At 37.0% G+C, this 19075-nt stretch overlaps 1 protein-coding gene across 5 annotated transcripts in view; it reads left to right on the top strand.

Annotated features, from left to right (window-relative positions):
• Nucleotides 1-19075, top strand: part of tbc1d4 (TBC1 domain family, member 4) — a 49589-nt gene that overhangs the window by 25203 nt on the left and 5311 nt on the right. Inside the window, exons 12-22 of one of the 5 annotated variants that reach the window (XM_077536758.1) lie at nt 2718-2926; nt 4774-4932; nt 6876-7024; nt 8279-8464; nt 11929-12090; nt 13411-13569; nt 13639-13739; nt 14080-14223; nt 16249-16408; nt 17593-17762; nt 18301-18477. In XM_077536758.1, the coding sequence (XP_077392884.1) occupies nt 2718-2926; nt 4774-4932; nt 6876-7024; nt 8279-8464; nt 11929-12090; nt 13411-13569; nt 13639-13739; nt 14080-14223; nt 16249-16408; nt 17593-17762; nt 18301-18477 (1776 nt within the window). Of the gene's footprint in view, nt 1-2717; nt 2927-4773; nt 4933-6875; nt 7025-8278; nt 8465-10142; nt 10200-10345; nt 10355-11928; nt 12091-13410; nt 13570-13638; nt 13740-14079; nt 14224-16248; nt 16409-17592; nt 17763-18300; nt 18478-19075 lie in introns of those variants that run through there. The other 4 variants (XM_077536755.1, XM_077536753.1, XM_077536756.1 and 1 more) reach the window with 4 other exon arrangements.

Genomic DNA, 19075 nt, shown 5'->3' with positions numbered 1-19075 from the left:
GACACAAATGAGTGTCGCCGTGGTGGTTTGGTGACAAGGTGAGTTCTGAATTTTATGTCGCAATAGTAGCAGTTTGATTTTTGACATTTTTGACCGACTGTGTTTCATGTGGATGGTTTCTTTACTCAACTGCAGATCAGGGAAGGTGTCTATCAGGTATTGAATTTTCATCAACAACTGAGGCAGACTGGACAGAGAAAAGTCGTGAGCTACCCGGAACGTAAACATTGACACACACAACATTGTGGTGAGACCAAATGTCTGTGTTTACTACAACGTAAAGCGGGCTTGTGCACGTAGAGTCATCATGTGACTGCACAGTGAGAATCCACGCCGATTCTTCCGAGGAGAGACTGTTTACATTGGTCGGTACGTGCTGCTGTATTGGTTTGCAACAGAGTTCAGATGGGCTCAGCACTTTGTAATGTGTGTGAACAATAGAGAGACTTTTTTTTTTTTTTTTCCGACTGTAGTTTTTTTTTTGAGTAAGGTGTTTATTTTTCTTAAATGGATGACACCACCTCGAGTCCAGGCTCGGACCTTCCTGGGTGGAGTTTGCATGTTCTGCCCGTGCCCGCGTGGGTCTTCTGCGGGTACTCCGGTCTCCTCCCACATTCCAAAGACATGCATGGCAGGTTAATTGGGCGCTCTGAATTGTCCCTAGGTGTGCTTGTGAGTGTGGATGGTTGTTCGTCTCTGTGTGCCCTGCGATTGGTTGGCAACCAGTCCAGGGTGTCCCCCGCCTACTGCCCAGAGCCAGCTGAGAGAGGTGCCAGCAGCCCCCGCGACCCTTGTGAGGAATAAGCGGTCAAGAAAATGAATGGATGGATGGATGACACCACCAGCCATCATTGGGTCATTTAGGGATGGCTACTACTTGAGGAAGTTCAGCACTTACCATTTAGAAAAGGGATGCTGTAACTTTATTGATCACAGAAACTGTTTATATTTTTTGGTAGGCGCTGCTCTTTTGGTTAGCAATGGAGTTTTAACTGGGCTAGGCTGTGACTTGAGTGTGAACAACCGTGTGTATGAACTAGTGCTGTCAAAGTTTAAGTGTTAACTAATTAACTTATCATAAATAATATCACGTTAATAATGGATTAACACAGATTAATCACACTATTAATATTGACCGCAGATTATTTTTTTCAGCTGACAGGGGAGCGTTGCATTAAAGGGACAGTAATGTGAAAAATTTACTTTTTGGAGCTTTTTAGCCATGTTAAAATGCTAATTCCTCACCAAAAATATCACCGAAGTGGTGTTTTCCTCCATTCGCCTCTCTGAGAAATTCGAGGTCATTCTGCTCTCCAAGCAACCAGCCCCTCACAACCTGAGAAAACGAGCTATTGTCACTTTATGACATCATTAGTTGCAGAACCACCCCTCGGCAGACTAAACACAAGCCCACATTCTCTGAGACCTCCATGGGATAGTGACAAAAGTATCCTTTATCAGTAAACATTCTGTCCGAATGAATTCAAAGCAATTATAATTTCTCATTTGCAATGCCAAAGTGCAATAACAATCGGCCATCTTAAAATCCCAGAATGTTCTGGCTGATACTTGTGTAAACTACACTTGCGCTATACTGAACCTCAGTGAACGAATGGGGTAGTGGTTAGTGCGCTCACCCGGTGAACAGCAGGTCCCTGGTTCACGACCCGCTTAGTTTAGTCAAATCTTTATTGAATTACAGCAGACTGCAGTTGGGTACCTGGGGGCGCGGCAACCACACGGGGAGAGGCGGGGTTTCCGGGCTAGAAAAATAACCAGTGAATTTATTTTTGTGATGGAATAAGAGAGCTCTGAAGGAGGCTTTTCCTTAAAAACCCATAGGCAATATCTTATTTTGAAATGACTTGGTCAGAACCATCAAAATGGGTCACAATACTGCCTATGGGTTACGGTGATGAGCCACCCAGCGACTAATTGGGACACAGCTGCAATTTGAAAACAGGAAAAATAAATACTATGGAGTAGGGGTGTGAATTGCCTAGTACCTTTCGATTCGTATCACGATTCACAGGTCACGATTCGATTCGATACCGATTAATCCCGATACGAATTTATAAGTCGATTGTTGCGATTTTTTCCATTCAAATTTAGAAAATACTAATCAGTAAGCTTGTAGAGTGTAAGATTTATATGAAAATGTATTATTTATTTATCTGAAATTTCAGTCTTATAGAGGTTGTAATCTGTTTCATGTTTGAACAGCATTAAAATAAAATATTAAGGCTTAATGTTCCGTTCATATAACATTCTTCCATGCTCAAGGTGTGAATCCTAAAAAAAAAAAAAAAAAAAGAAAAAAAAATCGATTCTGCCGATTATTGAATCGATTCGAGAATCGCGCGATGTAGTATCGCGATATATCGCCGAATCGATTTTTTTTAGCACCCCTACTATGGAGCCTACCTTTTTTCTGACCAGAGTGAGACTTTATCAAAGTGACTATTTACATTCCTCACTTGGTGCTGCTATTTTGGTGAGCAACAGTGTTCAAATGCTTTAATTATTTTTGAAGTGATTGATGTACCCTGTGACTAACAGGGGACATCGACTATCATAAGGAGGTCATTATTTGAGGAAATAAAATACTCCACAATGCTGCCGGTTTCGTTAGCCACAGGATCAAGACGGCTCCATTCTGTTTCTGCTTGAACAATCGCCTCAATGAGATTTTAAATTCTTCATCTAATCTTCCCCAGCAGGATGAGGAACCCACGGGTGTCTCCCCGCCGGCTTCCCCGCCCCCTTTCCCAGACGACGACCCGGAAGCAAGCCAGCAGTTCCGCCGGCGCGCTCACACCTTCAGCCACCCGCCCGTGAAGAAGCGCATCTCCTTCGAGGGCCAGACGGCCAAGCAGCCGCCTCTGCGCAGGCAACAGTCGGCCAACCCGGAGGCGCTACAAAGCAGGTAGCATGTTGCGCATGCTGACTGTTAGCCACAGGTGTGTGTACATGTAAACATGACCTCATTGGATGGGGTTAAATCATTACATGATTTAGCCACACACACATGAAATGCGACTATCTGATGTTCATAAGTTTGAAGCACATTGAATTAACTTGTATATGAAATGCGCTATATAAATAGACTCCTTGCCTAATGTGGACCCGTAGGCTGTATGCACATACTGTAATTGACGCTCCCCCAAACGTTATTCTGATTGCCTATATCAGTAGTTTCAACCATAAATATACCAAAATTATGAACCCAAAACACTTGAAGAGCATTTCAAATACAACATACATCCTAAAACTATCTTCAAACATTGCCGCACTCCAATAAATAAAGTACAATGGATATAGTTACACAATATAGTTACAACAATGGTGCCGATGCTTCTGGCGTGTCCTGTGCTGGTGGGAAACAAGGAAGCTAACTCTTCGGTGTTGACTGGCCCGAAACCACTGGCACCGACAGCATGAACTGGCCGGCGTAGATTGATTTTGATGTTTTGCTAAGCTGCTGTCATGGATTCCACTGGCTTTGATGTTTTGTTTTGTACTAGTTTGGCAAAAAACAAACAAAAAAAAACGTGAATTTCAGCTCAGCCAACTGTTAATCACAAATTTGACATGGCTGCTGTTCGATCTGTGATTTGTTGAGCGTGTCGAGGGCTGGGAAGTGTAGGCGGAAATTATGCCATGGCCGCCTTCAGGGTCAGAAGTTTTGAACTTCTAGTTTGACGTTTTTTGCCATGTTTATGGCTGACAGAAGCCGTTCATTGTCTCAAAAAGAGACTTAAAGATACAATAAGTATAACATATCGTGCCATGAAAATGTTTTTTATTTATTTTTATTTTTTTTATTTATTTTTTTTCCATATTACAGTTGTAAATAGATAAGTTTTCCAGGAATAACGGAGGATAAGTTAAAAAAAAATAATAATCTGTAAATGGGTGAATCTGTGAATGCTGTACTGCTAAGTGTTCCACTGTAATTTTAAGGATTTTTCAGTATCATGAAATTATCATTATATTGATAAATACGCAGGAATATTTTCACAATATTAATGACTTTTTGAAAATTGTTTCCTCAGGCGACCCCGTACATACTGTATGTATTTTTTCTACTTCTTATAGTGCTCCATTTTGTATGAAATTCTACTTATAAATTTAATTTGATTGAATGCAATTTAATGTAATGCAATCCTAATGCAGACTTGCACTATTTAGCCACACACAAATGACTTTTTTTTTAAATTTCATAAAATGTAATGGACAAATTAAACTTTTCAAGGGAAAACGAGTTTCATAAATATATTAAATGCATCTAAGGCCTTAAATATGTTTTCTAAGAACGGTACAAACTGTATATTTTCATCAAAAAAAATCTTGTAATAACTTTGTAATTTTAAAATGGATCATACTTACTTACATACTTAAAATTACTTTATTAAAACAGATTAAAAATCATACTAATAACATTTCAAATAAAATAAAGTTTCTACTAATTATGATGCACAGGTTTTTTTTTCCGTTTTTTTTTTACAAATTTAAAATTTAAAACAATTCAAATGTGGAAACTCTAACTCTGAAGTTTGTTATTTTTGTTTATTCAGCACCATAGTAGTAGTTGATTTGATGAAGCTTTGTTGAAATATGAAGCAGATACACATTTGTCCTCTATTTTCAGCACTTTGACCCCTCCTCCCTAAACAATGGCACAAACCACACGTTTCCGAGCGTCCGCCCGCTCCCTTTTCCTTTCAAAAGTGTATAACGTGTTTGTTTTCCATGTGCGGGGGGCTCGCTCAGTCCCGTGGCCGTGTCGAGAACGCGCAGTATATCGGAGAGCCAGTCCTTCAGCCTCCCCTCCTCTTCCTCCTCCTTCTCCGCTCCCACTTTCCTGAAGAGCATTTACCAGGGCTCGCTGGGCTCCCTGAGCTCACTGACAGACAGTGGGAGCATCAAGAGGTGACAGGATGATGATATATATATTTTTTCGGATGCTGGGATGACAGTAAATGTTTACTTGTTGGCTGTCCAAACCTTTTAACACCCAGCTTTTTTTTTTTTTCCCTTCTTTTCCTGCCTATCAGCAGTGAGAACCCTCACACGCTCTTCCTGTTTGGTTCCGAAGTAGAAGGGGACGCTGTCGTGTTTGCATGTGGATGTGGAGCTCTTCTCTGCATGGCCGAACGAAACGCGTAACCCGATTTGGAGCTTTTAGTAATTGAGTCACATTTGCAATTCAAGCTGGCGCAGAAACAGGCGCGTCATTGAGCGTGGCGGTGCTCGACTGAAGCGTGGTCGTCCGCTTTGGCAGAAAGGAAAGGTTAACGTTTACATTATTAATAGATTCGTGGAGCACACCCTTGTGAAATGTCACTTCCACACCGTGAGGATCATCCTTGTTATTTCATTGAATAAATCATGATTTTTATTCCCCCTTATCTTACCTTTCAAATAGTACGTTTCAGAAACAGTGAGTGAATATTGGGGCCACACTAGAATGTCATTGACTCACAAAAGAAAGTTAAAGTTGTACAAAAATCAAATCTCAACGCATTTGAAAATATTGCTTTATTGTAGAACTGAAATTGTAATCTCTACACCTGTTATTATACAAGACAAACGTTTTATTAAGAATCCAAGCAAGTTGCATTTTTTTTTAAATACAAAAAAATGATTTGGAGTCGAATATTATAATAAAAAGAGGTAATTTTCCAAGAATATCATTCACATTTTATGAGAAAATGTAAAGTCAAAACAACATTAGGAAAACATTTTAATTTCACAAGAATCCAGTTCATACTTTACAAGAAAATGACCATGAATAGATGATTGTCCCAGAAAGGAAATCATAATTTATAGGGGAAAAGTTGCAATATTCCAAGAATAATATCAACAATTTTTGTGGAAATAAAGTTGTAATATTAATATTAGAATAAAAATAATACCTGTATTTTGAACAGATTTTCATGAGAATGAGGTTCAAAACCTGAGGGGGGGGTTTAATACATGGTGACACACAAAAAATGAAAATTTTTAACACTCCAGTAAAACCAAGAGATATGGAAGAAAAATAATGTATTCATTGTAATTGAAACCTTAAAACATTTAACAATTTAAGAAACAATGTAGGAATTTTGATTTTTTTTTAAACGACATCCTGTAGATGACACCCTCCTGTACGAATCCACTAAAATCTGCTGTTCAGATTCCTCATTGACCGCTGCAACATCTCAGCTGGGATAAATCCATCATTCTTTGATTGTAAATGGCTTGATTTAAGGTTTCAATGACTATGAATACAATATTTTTCTTCCATCACTCTCGGTTTCATTGGATTGTTAAAATGTTCCCGTTTGGTGTCACCCTGCATATATTATAATCACATGTCATTTATTCTTTCGTGCAATGACTAATATTAATATTTCTAAAAACACTTATGTTAAGTTTCTCACATAAATATCAATAATGATGCAACAAGGTAGAAAATGGATTATAGCAATATGCAAAATGTATTTCTATAAATCAATGCTTATATTTTGAAATGGAAGCAGAGGTGCACTGAATGTGTACGTGCTTCTCTGCTGGAGTGAATTTAAATGGGCAAGGATGAGCACTAATCATCCTATAACATTAATATACATACATGAAAGTGTTCATTGACCTGATGAATGCTTTCTTTCTCCAAAGCCTTTAGTGACTTGAAGTGTATTTTTTCCTAGCTGTGGCTGTTTGCTTTATTAACATAGCTAATGGCTGCCACATGTTTTTGTTCTGTCCATCATTCAGCATCATTGTAGTAACTCCTGTACTTGATCTAAGGTTTCATTTGTAATGTGCGTGTCCATTTACTGCTGCCCATGTAAGATGACACTAATTGCGTGTGTGCGCACTGTGTGTGGCAGTAATGGCGAAGGCAGGAAAAGGACACTGTCAGGCTGCAGCAGCGACTCAGTGAGTGGACCGCCACCGAGCCCACGTCGAGTCTCGTGGAGACAAAAGATCTTCCTGAGGGTCGCCTCGCCTATGGGCAAGACTTCCATGCACCACTCAGGTCTCCCCAGGCACTCCGACACGCTTACAAAATGCTACATAAGCTAGACAGTTCACATACAGTAACTATTACTTCATTTTCTACCATTAGAATCATTGAAAAAGTTGTGATTTAGCATGGATTAACTTAACATTTTGTGTCAAAATGGGTCGGACGCCACTATGGTATTTGCAAGGAGAAGTTAAAAATTCTAATAAAATTGTAATATTACGAGGAAAAATAGGAGGAGAATAATCATAATCTAATGTGAAAAAAATTGAAGCACTTTTTAGAATACAGTTGAAATGTAATGTGAATGAAGTGGAAATATTATGTGAATTAAGTTTGCAAAATGCAGATAACATTAAAAATTAGGACACAATGGGTTATATTATAATAGTTATAATATAATGAGAATAGTTGTTTTTAAGAGAAAAAGACACATTTTTACCAAAACATATTTTGATATGTAAATATTACAATAATAAAAAAAAAAAGTCTAGAATGAAGTACAATTTTTAAGACAAAATGCCATACTGAAATGAGTTTACATCGTGATAATAATACACATAATATTAAAAGGAAAGTTGTCATTTCTTCAGTAGAAAATTGAAATATTGCGCAAATGAGGTCACAATTTAGTGGTGATAATGTTAAGATTTTATATTTTAAAATTTCAAGTAAATTAGGTTGTAAATTATGATAATAATTTAATTATGGTATTCCAATAAAGCAAAGATATTACTAGGAAATAGGCGGGTTTTTTTGTTAGTTTGTTTTTTTGTTGTTGTTTTTTTGGAATAATTATAATTTTATATATTTTATATATTTTATATTTTTTTAAACCAAAAATAACAACGTTTATATTGTTAGAGAATAAAGTGGACATATTTTTAGAATGTTTTTTTTTTTTCATGTGGAAAAAAAAAGTAAAAAGAAAAAGAAAATTATGCAATCTCCCTAAAATACAGTTGCAATACTAGTAGAAAGTGCAACTTCACAAGCACCAAGTTGGATTTTGAACGATAAAATAGTGACCCGTTACCAATGATTCATAGTGAAATGAATCTGTCCAAAATTTGGAACAGGGCCCTCGAAATTCTCCAATCCAAATTAAAATTGCAGAGAATAGTGTTGGATATTGTTCACCTGTGAAACTGTTGAGCCTTGATACATCATGTGACTGATGAAAATCAGTAAGTTTCTTGCCCTGATGTCGCCCACACTAACCCAGATGGGTTCGATTTTTACTTTATGCTTTCTTGATGCCCTCAGACCAGTCGGATGCCAGGGAGCTGTTGCCGCTGTCCCCTCGCGGCCCACACTCGAGTGTGGACCCTCTACGCGGAGGAGCGGGTCGGCCCAAGAGGACGGCAGCGGACTACCGGACACTGTGGAAAACTGCCATCCGCCAGCAGATCCTCCTACTGCGTATGGAGAAGGAGAACCAGAGGCTAGAGGGTGAGTGTTTAGCAACCAATATGCTTGACTTTCATTCAAGTATCATTCAAGCGCTGTTAGAAGCACTGATGATAACCTTTATATAAGTCAGACTCTTTTCCATTACACTGGGCCCATTGTTATGCATACATGGAAAGAAAAAGTCATTTTACCCATTTTCAAATGCCATATTTCTGCAAAATAAAAAAAGAGGACCTACTAGAACATCAGAGGCACTTAAAATGGTGGCAGGGGTATGCAGAATGTGATGTGAGGGTGTGCACACTTAGGCAAATCCATTGTCTCAGACATTTAGTTTTACTTCCTCTTGAATGTCTTTTTTTTTTTTTTTTTTCAAAAATAGTTTTACAAATTACAGATCTCAATGGTGGTAAAAAGTTTGCACTGATTTATCTTGGTTTCATTTTGTTACATTTCATCATTTGAGGGGTGCGTAGATTTTTTGTCTTCACTGTATGTGCACCTGCTGTGTTGAATGGAATTTCCTAACTCAGCCATCAGCATGTGCTTAAATAGCCCAGTTTGTGACGTCACTGCTGTTTATATGAGGTCGACGTGTTGCTGTATTTATAGAATGTGTGCGTGTGTGTGGCATGTTCACACGTTTGACACAAAGTCTTACACAAAGTCTTACGCACAAACATGCAAAGTAGTTTAAAATGCAGGATATCACGTTCCTGCTTAGGGACACGCCCACAACACGTTTACCTCGGGGGAATCTGTTGTTGCATATTTTGCCCCCTAATGGCCAACAATTGAATTACGCTGGATGATTATCAGAAGTTCCGTGTGTGAGGTGAGTCACAACTTTGAGAAAAATGAACAGATATGATGATGATAAAAATAGCAGATGATACTGATGGCTGTGCATGTAGTACCTTACTATGACAAATACCAAAACATAATGTGCTGTATACCATATCAGTGAAATATACATAAATGTAATAATAATATTATTATTATTATTATTGTTATTATTAGTAGTAGTAGTATTATTAGTAATAATAATAATAATAATAATAATAATAATAATTTGCATAAATAAACCCCCCACCCAAATAAAGACTTGGTATTAGTCTGTTGGATTCACATTAAAAAGTGTGGATATATATTGCACAAAATAAAATCATAATAACGTTAGTGAAAGATGATTTTAATGCCTGCCACCAATGTCTATACTTTGTTTTAATGTAAATCCAACACGCTCTCACTCTTTCAGTGTATGAGTAAAATCGACACCATGAAATTTAATATACAGTAGCACACCTTTGGCCACTATACAGGGAAATATGGCATTCTAAATATTTGTTGTTACAATTAATGGCCTCCCACTAAAATGGCTTACCACTAAAAGATAATTGGCACTGTCTGCCATTAACTACTGTATGCAAAAACCTCTGGTCACTATAAGGACATATAGTAAAGGCCTTCCTTTCAATAAACACCAATACTTGACAGAATGCACACCTAGAGCCACTAAGAAATGTATTAATATCCTAAAAAAAACATGTTTGTACAAATAAACGTCTCTTCAGTGGTTGATGAATAAACACCTTGTGCCATTATTCGAAGAAATACCGTATTATTGTGAATGACAATAGACGCGTTAAATGTTACATATTTCCCATTCCACACGTTTTCTGTGTACTATATATTGTTCGGCTGTATATGTAAAACACCAACATGTCTTTCTTTGTTTTTGACACTTTTGCTGTGAATAACGTTTGAATAGAAGGTAAGCAGCATCAACAGAGTTGACAGGGATGAAGATTTGTTTTGCATGGCTTTGGGTTCATTGTTGTTCACTTGAGCTGTTCGGTTTTCTTGTTGTCATCCTGTGCGCAGGTGTTCTTTTGGGTCATCTCGAGGCATCCAGCATAACAGCTGATGGTGTTTATGTGGTTATTTATTGTGGCTTGTATAGTCTAAAGGGGCTTCCAGTGGGGATTCATGTTGAAATGTATCAGATGGCATCCATGTTTGGTTTACACAGTGGAACCTCTATGGCTCGGGGATGTCAAATTTGTTGGGATTTAAAAATGCATAGGAAATAATAACTATAGAAATAAACTACCTTTTTGATATTCTTTACGGTTATTCTAAATTTAAACAAACAAAAGTATAGCTGTAATATTCCAACTTTAAAATGACAACTTGTATATTAAAGTCAAAATTAAATTAATTATTTATGTATTCATTCATTCATTCATTCATTTATTTTATATATATTTTTTACACAACTACCTCTAATTGAGATTGTTGAAATATAGATGGGATGCTACGGCAAATTTTAATTTTATGAGAATAAAGTTGTAAATTTGTAATATTTTATTTTTTTAAAAGTATATGATATTATATAATTATTTTTGGCAGTAATTGTAATCACTGTTATGTAAACGATTATTTTTTGGTACAAAACAAGAACATGTTTAAGCATTTAAAAATATTAAGACCAATTAAAAAAATTGAAACACTATAATTATGTAAGTTCCTTTTGGACCAAACAGACTTTATAAAAATATATATATTCATAATAATATTTATTTATTTATTTACGTTGGCAAAAACTTGGAGTGCAACTTGTGCACTGTGCAGTAAGACGAGGATCTATTTTTTGTTAAAAAAAATATATATATAGAAAATAATTAAACATTTAAAAATATTACAACCAATTAAAAAACATAGAAACACTATAATTATGTAAATTCCTTTTGGACCAAACAATTTATAATATATATTGATAATAATATAGATTTATTTATGTATTTTGGCAAAAACTTGAAGTTGCAGTGCAACGTGTGCACTGTGCAGTGATTTATTGGCACAAAACAAGAAAATGTTTAAACGTAAAAAACAAAAAATATTAAGACTGATTTAATGAAATTCTTTGAAACATTAATTTTGCAAGTTCCTTTTGGATGAAACAAAATTTATTAAATTATCCATCCATTCATTTTCTTGACCGCTTATTCCTCACAAGGGTCGTGGGGGTGCTGGCGCCTATCTCAGCTGGCTTTGGGCAGTAGGCGGGGGACACCCTGGACTGGTCGCCAGCCAATCGCAGATTTATTAAATTAGTTATTTTAAATTAAAATTATAAAAAGGTGCAAATGTATAAGTTTAAACAACTCAAAAATTAGTATTAATAATCTTCTTTTTACGATAATGCTGATTTCATAATTGTGGAGTGTAAGTATTGAAATTGTAATTGAATTTCAATTAATTGCACAGCCCTATTTATTATACTGAAAAATTTGTAATTTTCAGTTTGGCACCTTCCCAGATATGTGGATCAAATTCTGACTTTAGAGGTTCCACTGTATGCTCTTGTTCTGCGTTTAGTTACTGTCTGTGCGCTTTTATGTTCTGGGGTGCTCAAATATGGGGTCAAATATACAGTATTAAATGCTAAGCTACATGAATAGCAAGTATGATTTTAACGTGCAGTATTTCCTTTTGCTCAGCGAGTCGGGATGAGCTGCACATCCGCAAGATGAAGCTGAGCTACCAGGAAGTGGGCACCGACTCTCAGGAGGTGCAAACGTTGTGGGAGAAAAAACTGACAGCACCGGGCAGAACAACCGTGCGGCAGGACCAGGAGGATTTGTACCGTGCGCTCTGCCAAGGTGAGGCATCAAAAAGATGTGAAAAATATCTTTTTTTTTTTTCTTTTTTTTTCTTTTTTTTTTTTTTTTAAGCTGGCAACAAGGCTGTGTTGGTTGGTTGTAATTATCAGAGGATATTGCTGTTACAACCTGGTACACCTACAGTACTCACCCACGCTCACACCCTTGTAAATATGGCAAAAAATAAACATAACCTGTTTTGAGCTAAAATCTTAATTTTGTGGAGGGCTGGGGGAAACATTTTAAATATATAATAACTGTTCCCTCTTTTAACTCATTCACTCCCAGCCATTTTCACTTCAAGCAACCCCCTTCGCTCCTGGCTGTTTTACTGGATTTTGACTGATTTTGCAAGACCCACAGAATATTCTGTTCTATTGCTATAAAAACATGGAACCTACCAAAAGAAAGATTAAAGTCTCTTCTTTCATCAGGAAACAAAAAATATATTTGTTTCTGTTTCGGCTTTGCAGAAATTAGTATTAGAATATAGCTAAGTTTCATCATTATTCAAAAACCTGTTGAAAACACTGGCAAAAAGAGCTTGTGGCAACGTGGCCCTAGCTAATCTCTTATACTCTGCTGCCACCTGTTGGCCGTTTTTTTTGTAATAACCACCATTGTTTTAAGCGACATCTTCATGTCAGCAGCTGTATCAAAGCTTTCTCTATGCTCTAGCATTAAAAAAAAAAAAAAAAAAAGGAAAAATATATCTTTGGGAGTGAAGGACAAAGTATTAAAAACGTATTTATACGTTTTTGGGTTTGAATGGGTTAAAATGGCACAACAAAGTTGCTTATTTATTCAACTCAACTTCATCTACATCAGAAGAGCTGCCACTGCACCAAACTGCTGTACACAAAGAATACAAATAATAATACAATCCTAAATAACTGAACAAAAATGCAATCACATAGTACATACATGCACACATACTGGAGGTGCAGTTTTCTTTCACTCTTGTTGCACATTACTGACTTACAACAGTTGATTTAACCGTGATAATGAGCCAGTTTTAGATATTTTCTTTTTAGAGAAAATATGCTCATTTTAAATCTTAGGGGACAAATATGTATTATACAGTAGCATTTCATTTGTATTGCGACACACTATATGCTTATATTAAGTATCAACATCATCTCCCTTGCACCTCCTCAAAAAAATGTCAAAACAAAGCCAGTTAAAAAAATATAGTGGAGGAAATGCTCATATTGAAAATTTTTTTGTCAATAAGTTCGTTATTCCACTTTTCCTCTGGCAAATCCTCTGTCACTTCCACCAATATGCAGGCGTTTATGCATTAAATGTTATCGTGCGCAGGTGTTCCCAAAAGTCGTCGCGGGGAGGTGTGGCTGCTGCTGTGCCATCAGCACCGCTTGTGTCGCAGACATCCTCCGCGCCAGCCAGCCGCCGACACGCCCTACAGGGATCTGTTGAAGCAGCTCACCGCACAGCAGCACGCCATTCTGGTGGATTTAGGTGCGCATCGTCATTGGTGTTGCACATTGCAGAGTTTCGTATGAGTCTAACGTCACGTCTCTGTCCCAGGTCGCACCTTCCCCAACCTGGAGTACTTCTCAGCCCAGCTGGGTGCTGGTCAGCTTTCCCTTTATAACCTGCTCAAAGCCTACTCTCTGCTGGACACTGAGGTACATGTACTACCGGAGCGTTTTATAAATAAGAAATCGATAAATAAAAGTACAACTCGACTCACTTTGGATAAGCAGTATTTTTTCAGCTCAATACTTGCTGAGGACTTGCATGAGGTTCTCCTACGTCCAGAGCATTAAAAAATGCAAAACCCGAGTTAATTCGTGGATGGGGGCGAGCCGCATATATTAAATACCTGAGATAACTCGTGGAGGGGAATGAATGAGTTAATAATAAAAATATATATTATTTTTACTGTTATTAATGAATAATTGCTTAGTTGTCAATCACCTAATCATTGAACATCTCATTTGAATAATGAATGTCGCTTGCGTGCAGGTGGGCTACTGTCAGGGCGTGAGCTTCGTGGCCGGCGTGCTGCTGCTGCACATGAGCGAGGAGCAGGCCTTCGACATGCTCAAGTTCCTCATGTACGACCTCGGCATCAGACGTCAGTACAAGCCCGACATGGTCTCGCTGCAGGTGAGTGCGCCACAAATTTCCAATTTACCAACAGGTCACCGCAGGTTGATTTACGAGCAAGTAACCATGGAAACGTGTGTGTAATCATTTGAAGGGAAAGGAAGTGCGTTTGACCCACTGCACCTTTTGCAGCAACAGTCGTGTTTCACTCGCACTCTCTTTTCATTACTTATTTTAAAAGAGAAGGTTTTGTGAGATAAGCCGGATGGGTTCAATCAAAGTTTTATAATCATTCTCACATAACACAAACAATAATAAAATACATTTTAAAATGCGTTTTTAGGGCATAAAACACCAGGAGAAAAAAAACAAACGTATTATCCAAGTGATGAATGAACACTTCATTAAGAATATATTAAATAATACACTTAAGACAAAAAAGTACATATATACAGTGTACATATAATAAAAATGTATACACACTGTTGTTTTCTAATAAAATAATAATACAAAGCAGATAACATACAGCAAACAAATAGATTCCTGATTTTTAAGTATCCAAATTCAACAAAACAAACCAATTTATTCATTCACTCTCAGCCATTTTCACTCCCGGCTGTTTTACTGGATTTTGACTGATTTTGCAAGGCCCACAAAATATTGTGTAGTATTGCTATATAAACATGTAACCTGCCAAAAGAAAATATAAAGTCTCTTCTTTCATCAGGAAAAAAAATAAATTTCTATCTGTTTCCATTTTGCAGCAACTAGCATTAGAATATAGCTAAGTTTATTCATTTTTCACAAATCTATTTAAAACTGTGAGTAATTGAGCTTTTTTTTTCCCAACATGGCCCTGGTTGATCTCCTTTGCTCTACCGCCACCTGCTGGCCGTTTGTGTAATAATTGCCATTTCTTCAACTGTTCTTTGCAGTAGAGAGGCTGCATCGAAGCCTTCTGTATGCAAAAAAAACAAAAACAAAAAACATTTAAAAAAAAACATATAAATACGTCTTTGGGAGACTTAAAACATTTAAAATAGAACGTATTTATACGTTGTTGGGAACAAATGAGTTAAAGAAGTACTATTACAGTACAGTTTTCTTACAATTGCTATAAAAACTAGACATTACACTACATTATGTTCATTTGCATTTTAATTTTAATTTCTTATGAATATTTTTATCACATCTAAATTTATTAAGTATTTTACGAAGGTGTATTGTTATGTTTTTGTTGCTACAACCCTAGTAAGGATAAGCGGTATAGAAAGTGGATGGATGGCATGAATATCCTTAAAAATGTGTTTACATAATATTATCAGCAGTAACTAATGGGCGAGTACCGATACCATGTATCATATTGGGCTGATACCAGGCCCAATGTCTTTCTTTAAACTTATCGCTTGTTCTTTTTTTTCTTTTTTCTTTTTTGGCTTTGGGAACTGAGATTAATGTATCAAAAGTACTAGAGTATATCGGCAACTACTCAAGAGTTCAGTGCTTGTACTGGTATCGTTTTGAAAAATTATTATCCCTAATATGAGCTTTGTTTGGGAAAAAAAAAAAAAAAAGAATAGTTTGAAATTCCAATGTACAAAAAGTAAAAAAGTGCTCTTTCCTTTTAGCTTTGTAGTAGTGTACACTACATGTGTGTGTTGCTCTCTTGCATTAGGCTGCAAACATTTGTTCACCTTCCTAAGTGCGACCACACCTTCAAGCTGGCTGGTTAGCTGGCTCGTTTAAACATCAGCTGACATTTGTGGGGGCTGTGAAAACATCAGCAGGCGCGCTAATGTTTAACGCCACCACAACTTCCTGTTTCACGTCTGGGAGGACACAAACCACCTGTGCGGGACGGTAACGGGCATTTCGTACCTTTCTTGTGTGTTTTTACCGTCAGGGTGGCTTCTCGTCGAATGCCATGCAGTGAGCGTGAGCACGGTGCATGCCTCAGCAAGCCTCTCTTGCTTGGGATCGTTCAGCGGCTACAATAGCACGCATTGTTCTCTTTAATCTGCCCTTTACAAATCCAAATATCATTTATTTTTCTGTGTTGCGGCATGTTTTGTAACGTGTGCGTAGATCCAGATGTACCAGCTCTCCAGACTGCTGCACGACTATCACCGCGACTTGTACAATCACCTGGAGGAGTACGAAATCTGCCCGAGCCTGTACGCCGCGCCGTGGTTCCTCACGCTCTTTGCCTCGCAGTTCCCTCTCGGCTTCGTCTCGCGCATCTTTGGTACGTTATTTGCTTGGAGTATCACTTTCTTGTTTATGTTTAATGTTGTGCAGGTGTGGAAAGTAACAAAAGGCAAATGCAGTTTTTCCTTGCTTGTTTATAACCAGTGATATGACAAAAATTTTAATGGTTTGTTGTTGCATATAGATGCCACAAAATGGCAACCAAGCAATTTTTTTTTTCTTAGATAAGGTTATGGCCTATCTCAGTAATTCTCAACATTTATCCAGTGATGTACACCATGTGAAATATTTTTTTCTGTCAAGTGTACCCTAAAACCGGTGCAAACATTTTTGGTTGAAAAAAAAAAAAAAAATAGAGACTTAAAACATAGTACTTGAACTATTTGGGAATCTAAAGATATAACTATAAAAAAAGAAAGAAAGAATTAGCTTGATTACAAATGAAGATTTGTGCACATACATTTGTAAATATCTGTTCTCAAAACGAAATAATTGATTTATTTTAAATAAAATATTCAAATGATTGACATTTGATGCTAGGTAGCATATGACAGGTTGGGTTGAAATATTCTGGTTTGGCGAGACTGGATTTTTAAGACAATGGAACGGAATAGCCTAGTAAATGTAAAATTCATTTTGTGAACTTATATTTTCCTAAAATATTTACTTAATTTAATAATTATTTTTAAAGGATTTTTGCATGGTGATTTCCTAGCCAGGATTAGCTAGGCAGAGTTATCTGGGGTGCTGTTTCAGGCAACCCAATGCCTGCAAATGCAAAAATAAATTGTGTGTTGTTTGTCCTAGGACTTCATTCTTTTCAATGTGCAATGATGGTACTAGTAGGCAGGGCGAGTTTGATGTATGTTTGTGTGTAGGTAAATAAAATGTGATGTGACGTGATGTTTTTCTTCCTTGAGAGTTAAGAGGTCAACTATTTTGATTGCAAATCAAGCATTGTTGTTATTCTAGAGTCTCAAAAAGGTGGAATATGTAACTGATAATACAATTACTTTTTACGTTGTTTTTTTCTTTTCTTATATTTTTTGTACTTAAGAAGTTAGTAGAATTTTTATTTTTATTTTTTTTTATTATATTCAAGAGCTGAATAAATAATTTTCAGGGACTTTTTTTTTTATTTTATTTTTTTTTATTTTATTTTATTTTTTTACAGAAGGTGTTGTCCTTACTTGTGACACCACATTTTTCTTCTCTTTTCAGACTTTCTATTTGCCCAAGGCTCAGAGCTCATCTTCAAAGTGGCCCTGTGCCTGCTAAGCAGCCACCAGGGGGAGATAGTGGAGTGCGATAGCTTCGAGAGCATTGTAGACTTCCTGAAGACGAAGCTTCCCAGCCTCACTCAGGTTCAGATGGAGCAGACCATTGCCAAGGTGAGGATGTCTCGGCTGTCATCTGCTACTTTTTTGTTTTTATATTGGCCCAAATAGGTTTAACATGTTTTGTTAAAACCTGTATTAAATACACAGGCAACATTTTAGTGTTTACCTGTATAATCTACACATGAAAAAGGACATTAAGCACTGTGAATACTGCCCCAAAAATATCTCACCATATGAAATGATGACAAGATGGAAATAATCTGTTCCAGGTTCAGCCTGCTGCCATCATAAATTAGCTCATCACTGTTAATATTGTGATGTAAAGACAAAATAGCACGAGCTGTCTGACGAATGGCAGTTCACTCATCATATTTGGAACAATCCTGAATGTCATGCATGTAAATAGAAGTGAAGTGCTATTTAACTCTTGTCTGTGAAAGACAGTCTTGTCACAGGTAATCACTGTAAAAGGTCCCAAAGCTTTATAGCAGACAATTTACCCATAAATAACAACACAGTCTCAAAGTCCTGGTTATCTAGCAATGAATATACAGTACTGTTGAGTGTCTCACCCATTGCTGGTGACCAGGTGACGGAGATGGACATCTCCAAGCAGCTGCACGCGTACGAGGTGGAGTACCACGTGCTGCAGGACGAGGTGGCCGAAGGCGGCGCCACGCCCGACGACTCGGAGCGATTGGACAAGCTGGAGAAGACAAACTCGCAGCTCAAGAAGCAGAACATGGAGCTGCTGGAGAAACTTCAGGTAAAAGTTTGTGGCTGTGCAATGTCTCAGACTTCCTGTAGATGGCAGTGTAACAAAATGTAAGAAACAATAAAAAAAGAAGGCTGCTTGTTCACAGCAATAAGTGGTCCAAGATAATTGAGCTGTTTTATAATCACTATTATATTACGCAATATAATAGCAGCATAGCATGTTGTTATTGTGGTTTTTACATCTGCCTCTCTGTTGACAGGTTCTGGGTTCAATTCCCCCCAAATTGGCTGTTTTGTACTAAAATTTGTCAGTGATTATTGCACCAAATGCTGTTTCGTTTTCCATGAGATAAGACTTGTTTCATTGGTAGTCTGGATTATTTAATGCAGGATATGACATTTTTATTTTCATTATTAAGTGCATAGTGCTATTGTGGTTACACATCCGCCACACAGTCGACAACTCCCACGCTCAATTCCCTTCTAAATGGCAGTTTTCCACCCATTGTCAATGATTTTTGTTCTAAATCTTACAAAGATTAGCGAGATATGTGATAGATATGATATATAAATGGGAAATAAATATATTTTAATTAGAAAGTAGCAAGTACTGTATCATATTATTGACCGTAATGATGTACTGTAAT

This window comes from Festucalex cinctus, chromosome 11, assembly GCF_051991245.1.
Source record: "Festucalex cinctus isolate MCC-2025b chromosome 11, RoL_Fcin_1.0, whole genome shotgun sequence".
Lineage (NCBI taxonomy): Eukaryota > Metazoa > Chordata > Actinopteri > Syngnathiformes > Syngnathidae > Festucalex > Festucalex cinctus.
This window is presented reverse-complemented; position numbering and strand designations above follow the sequence as displayed.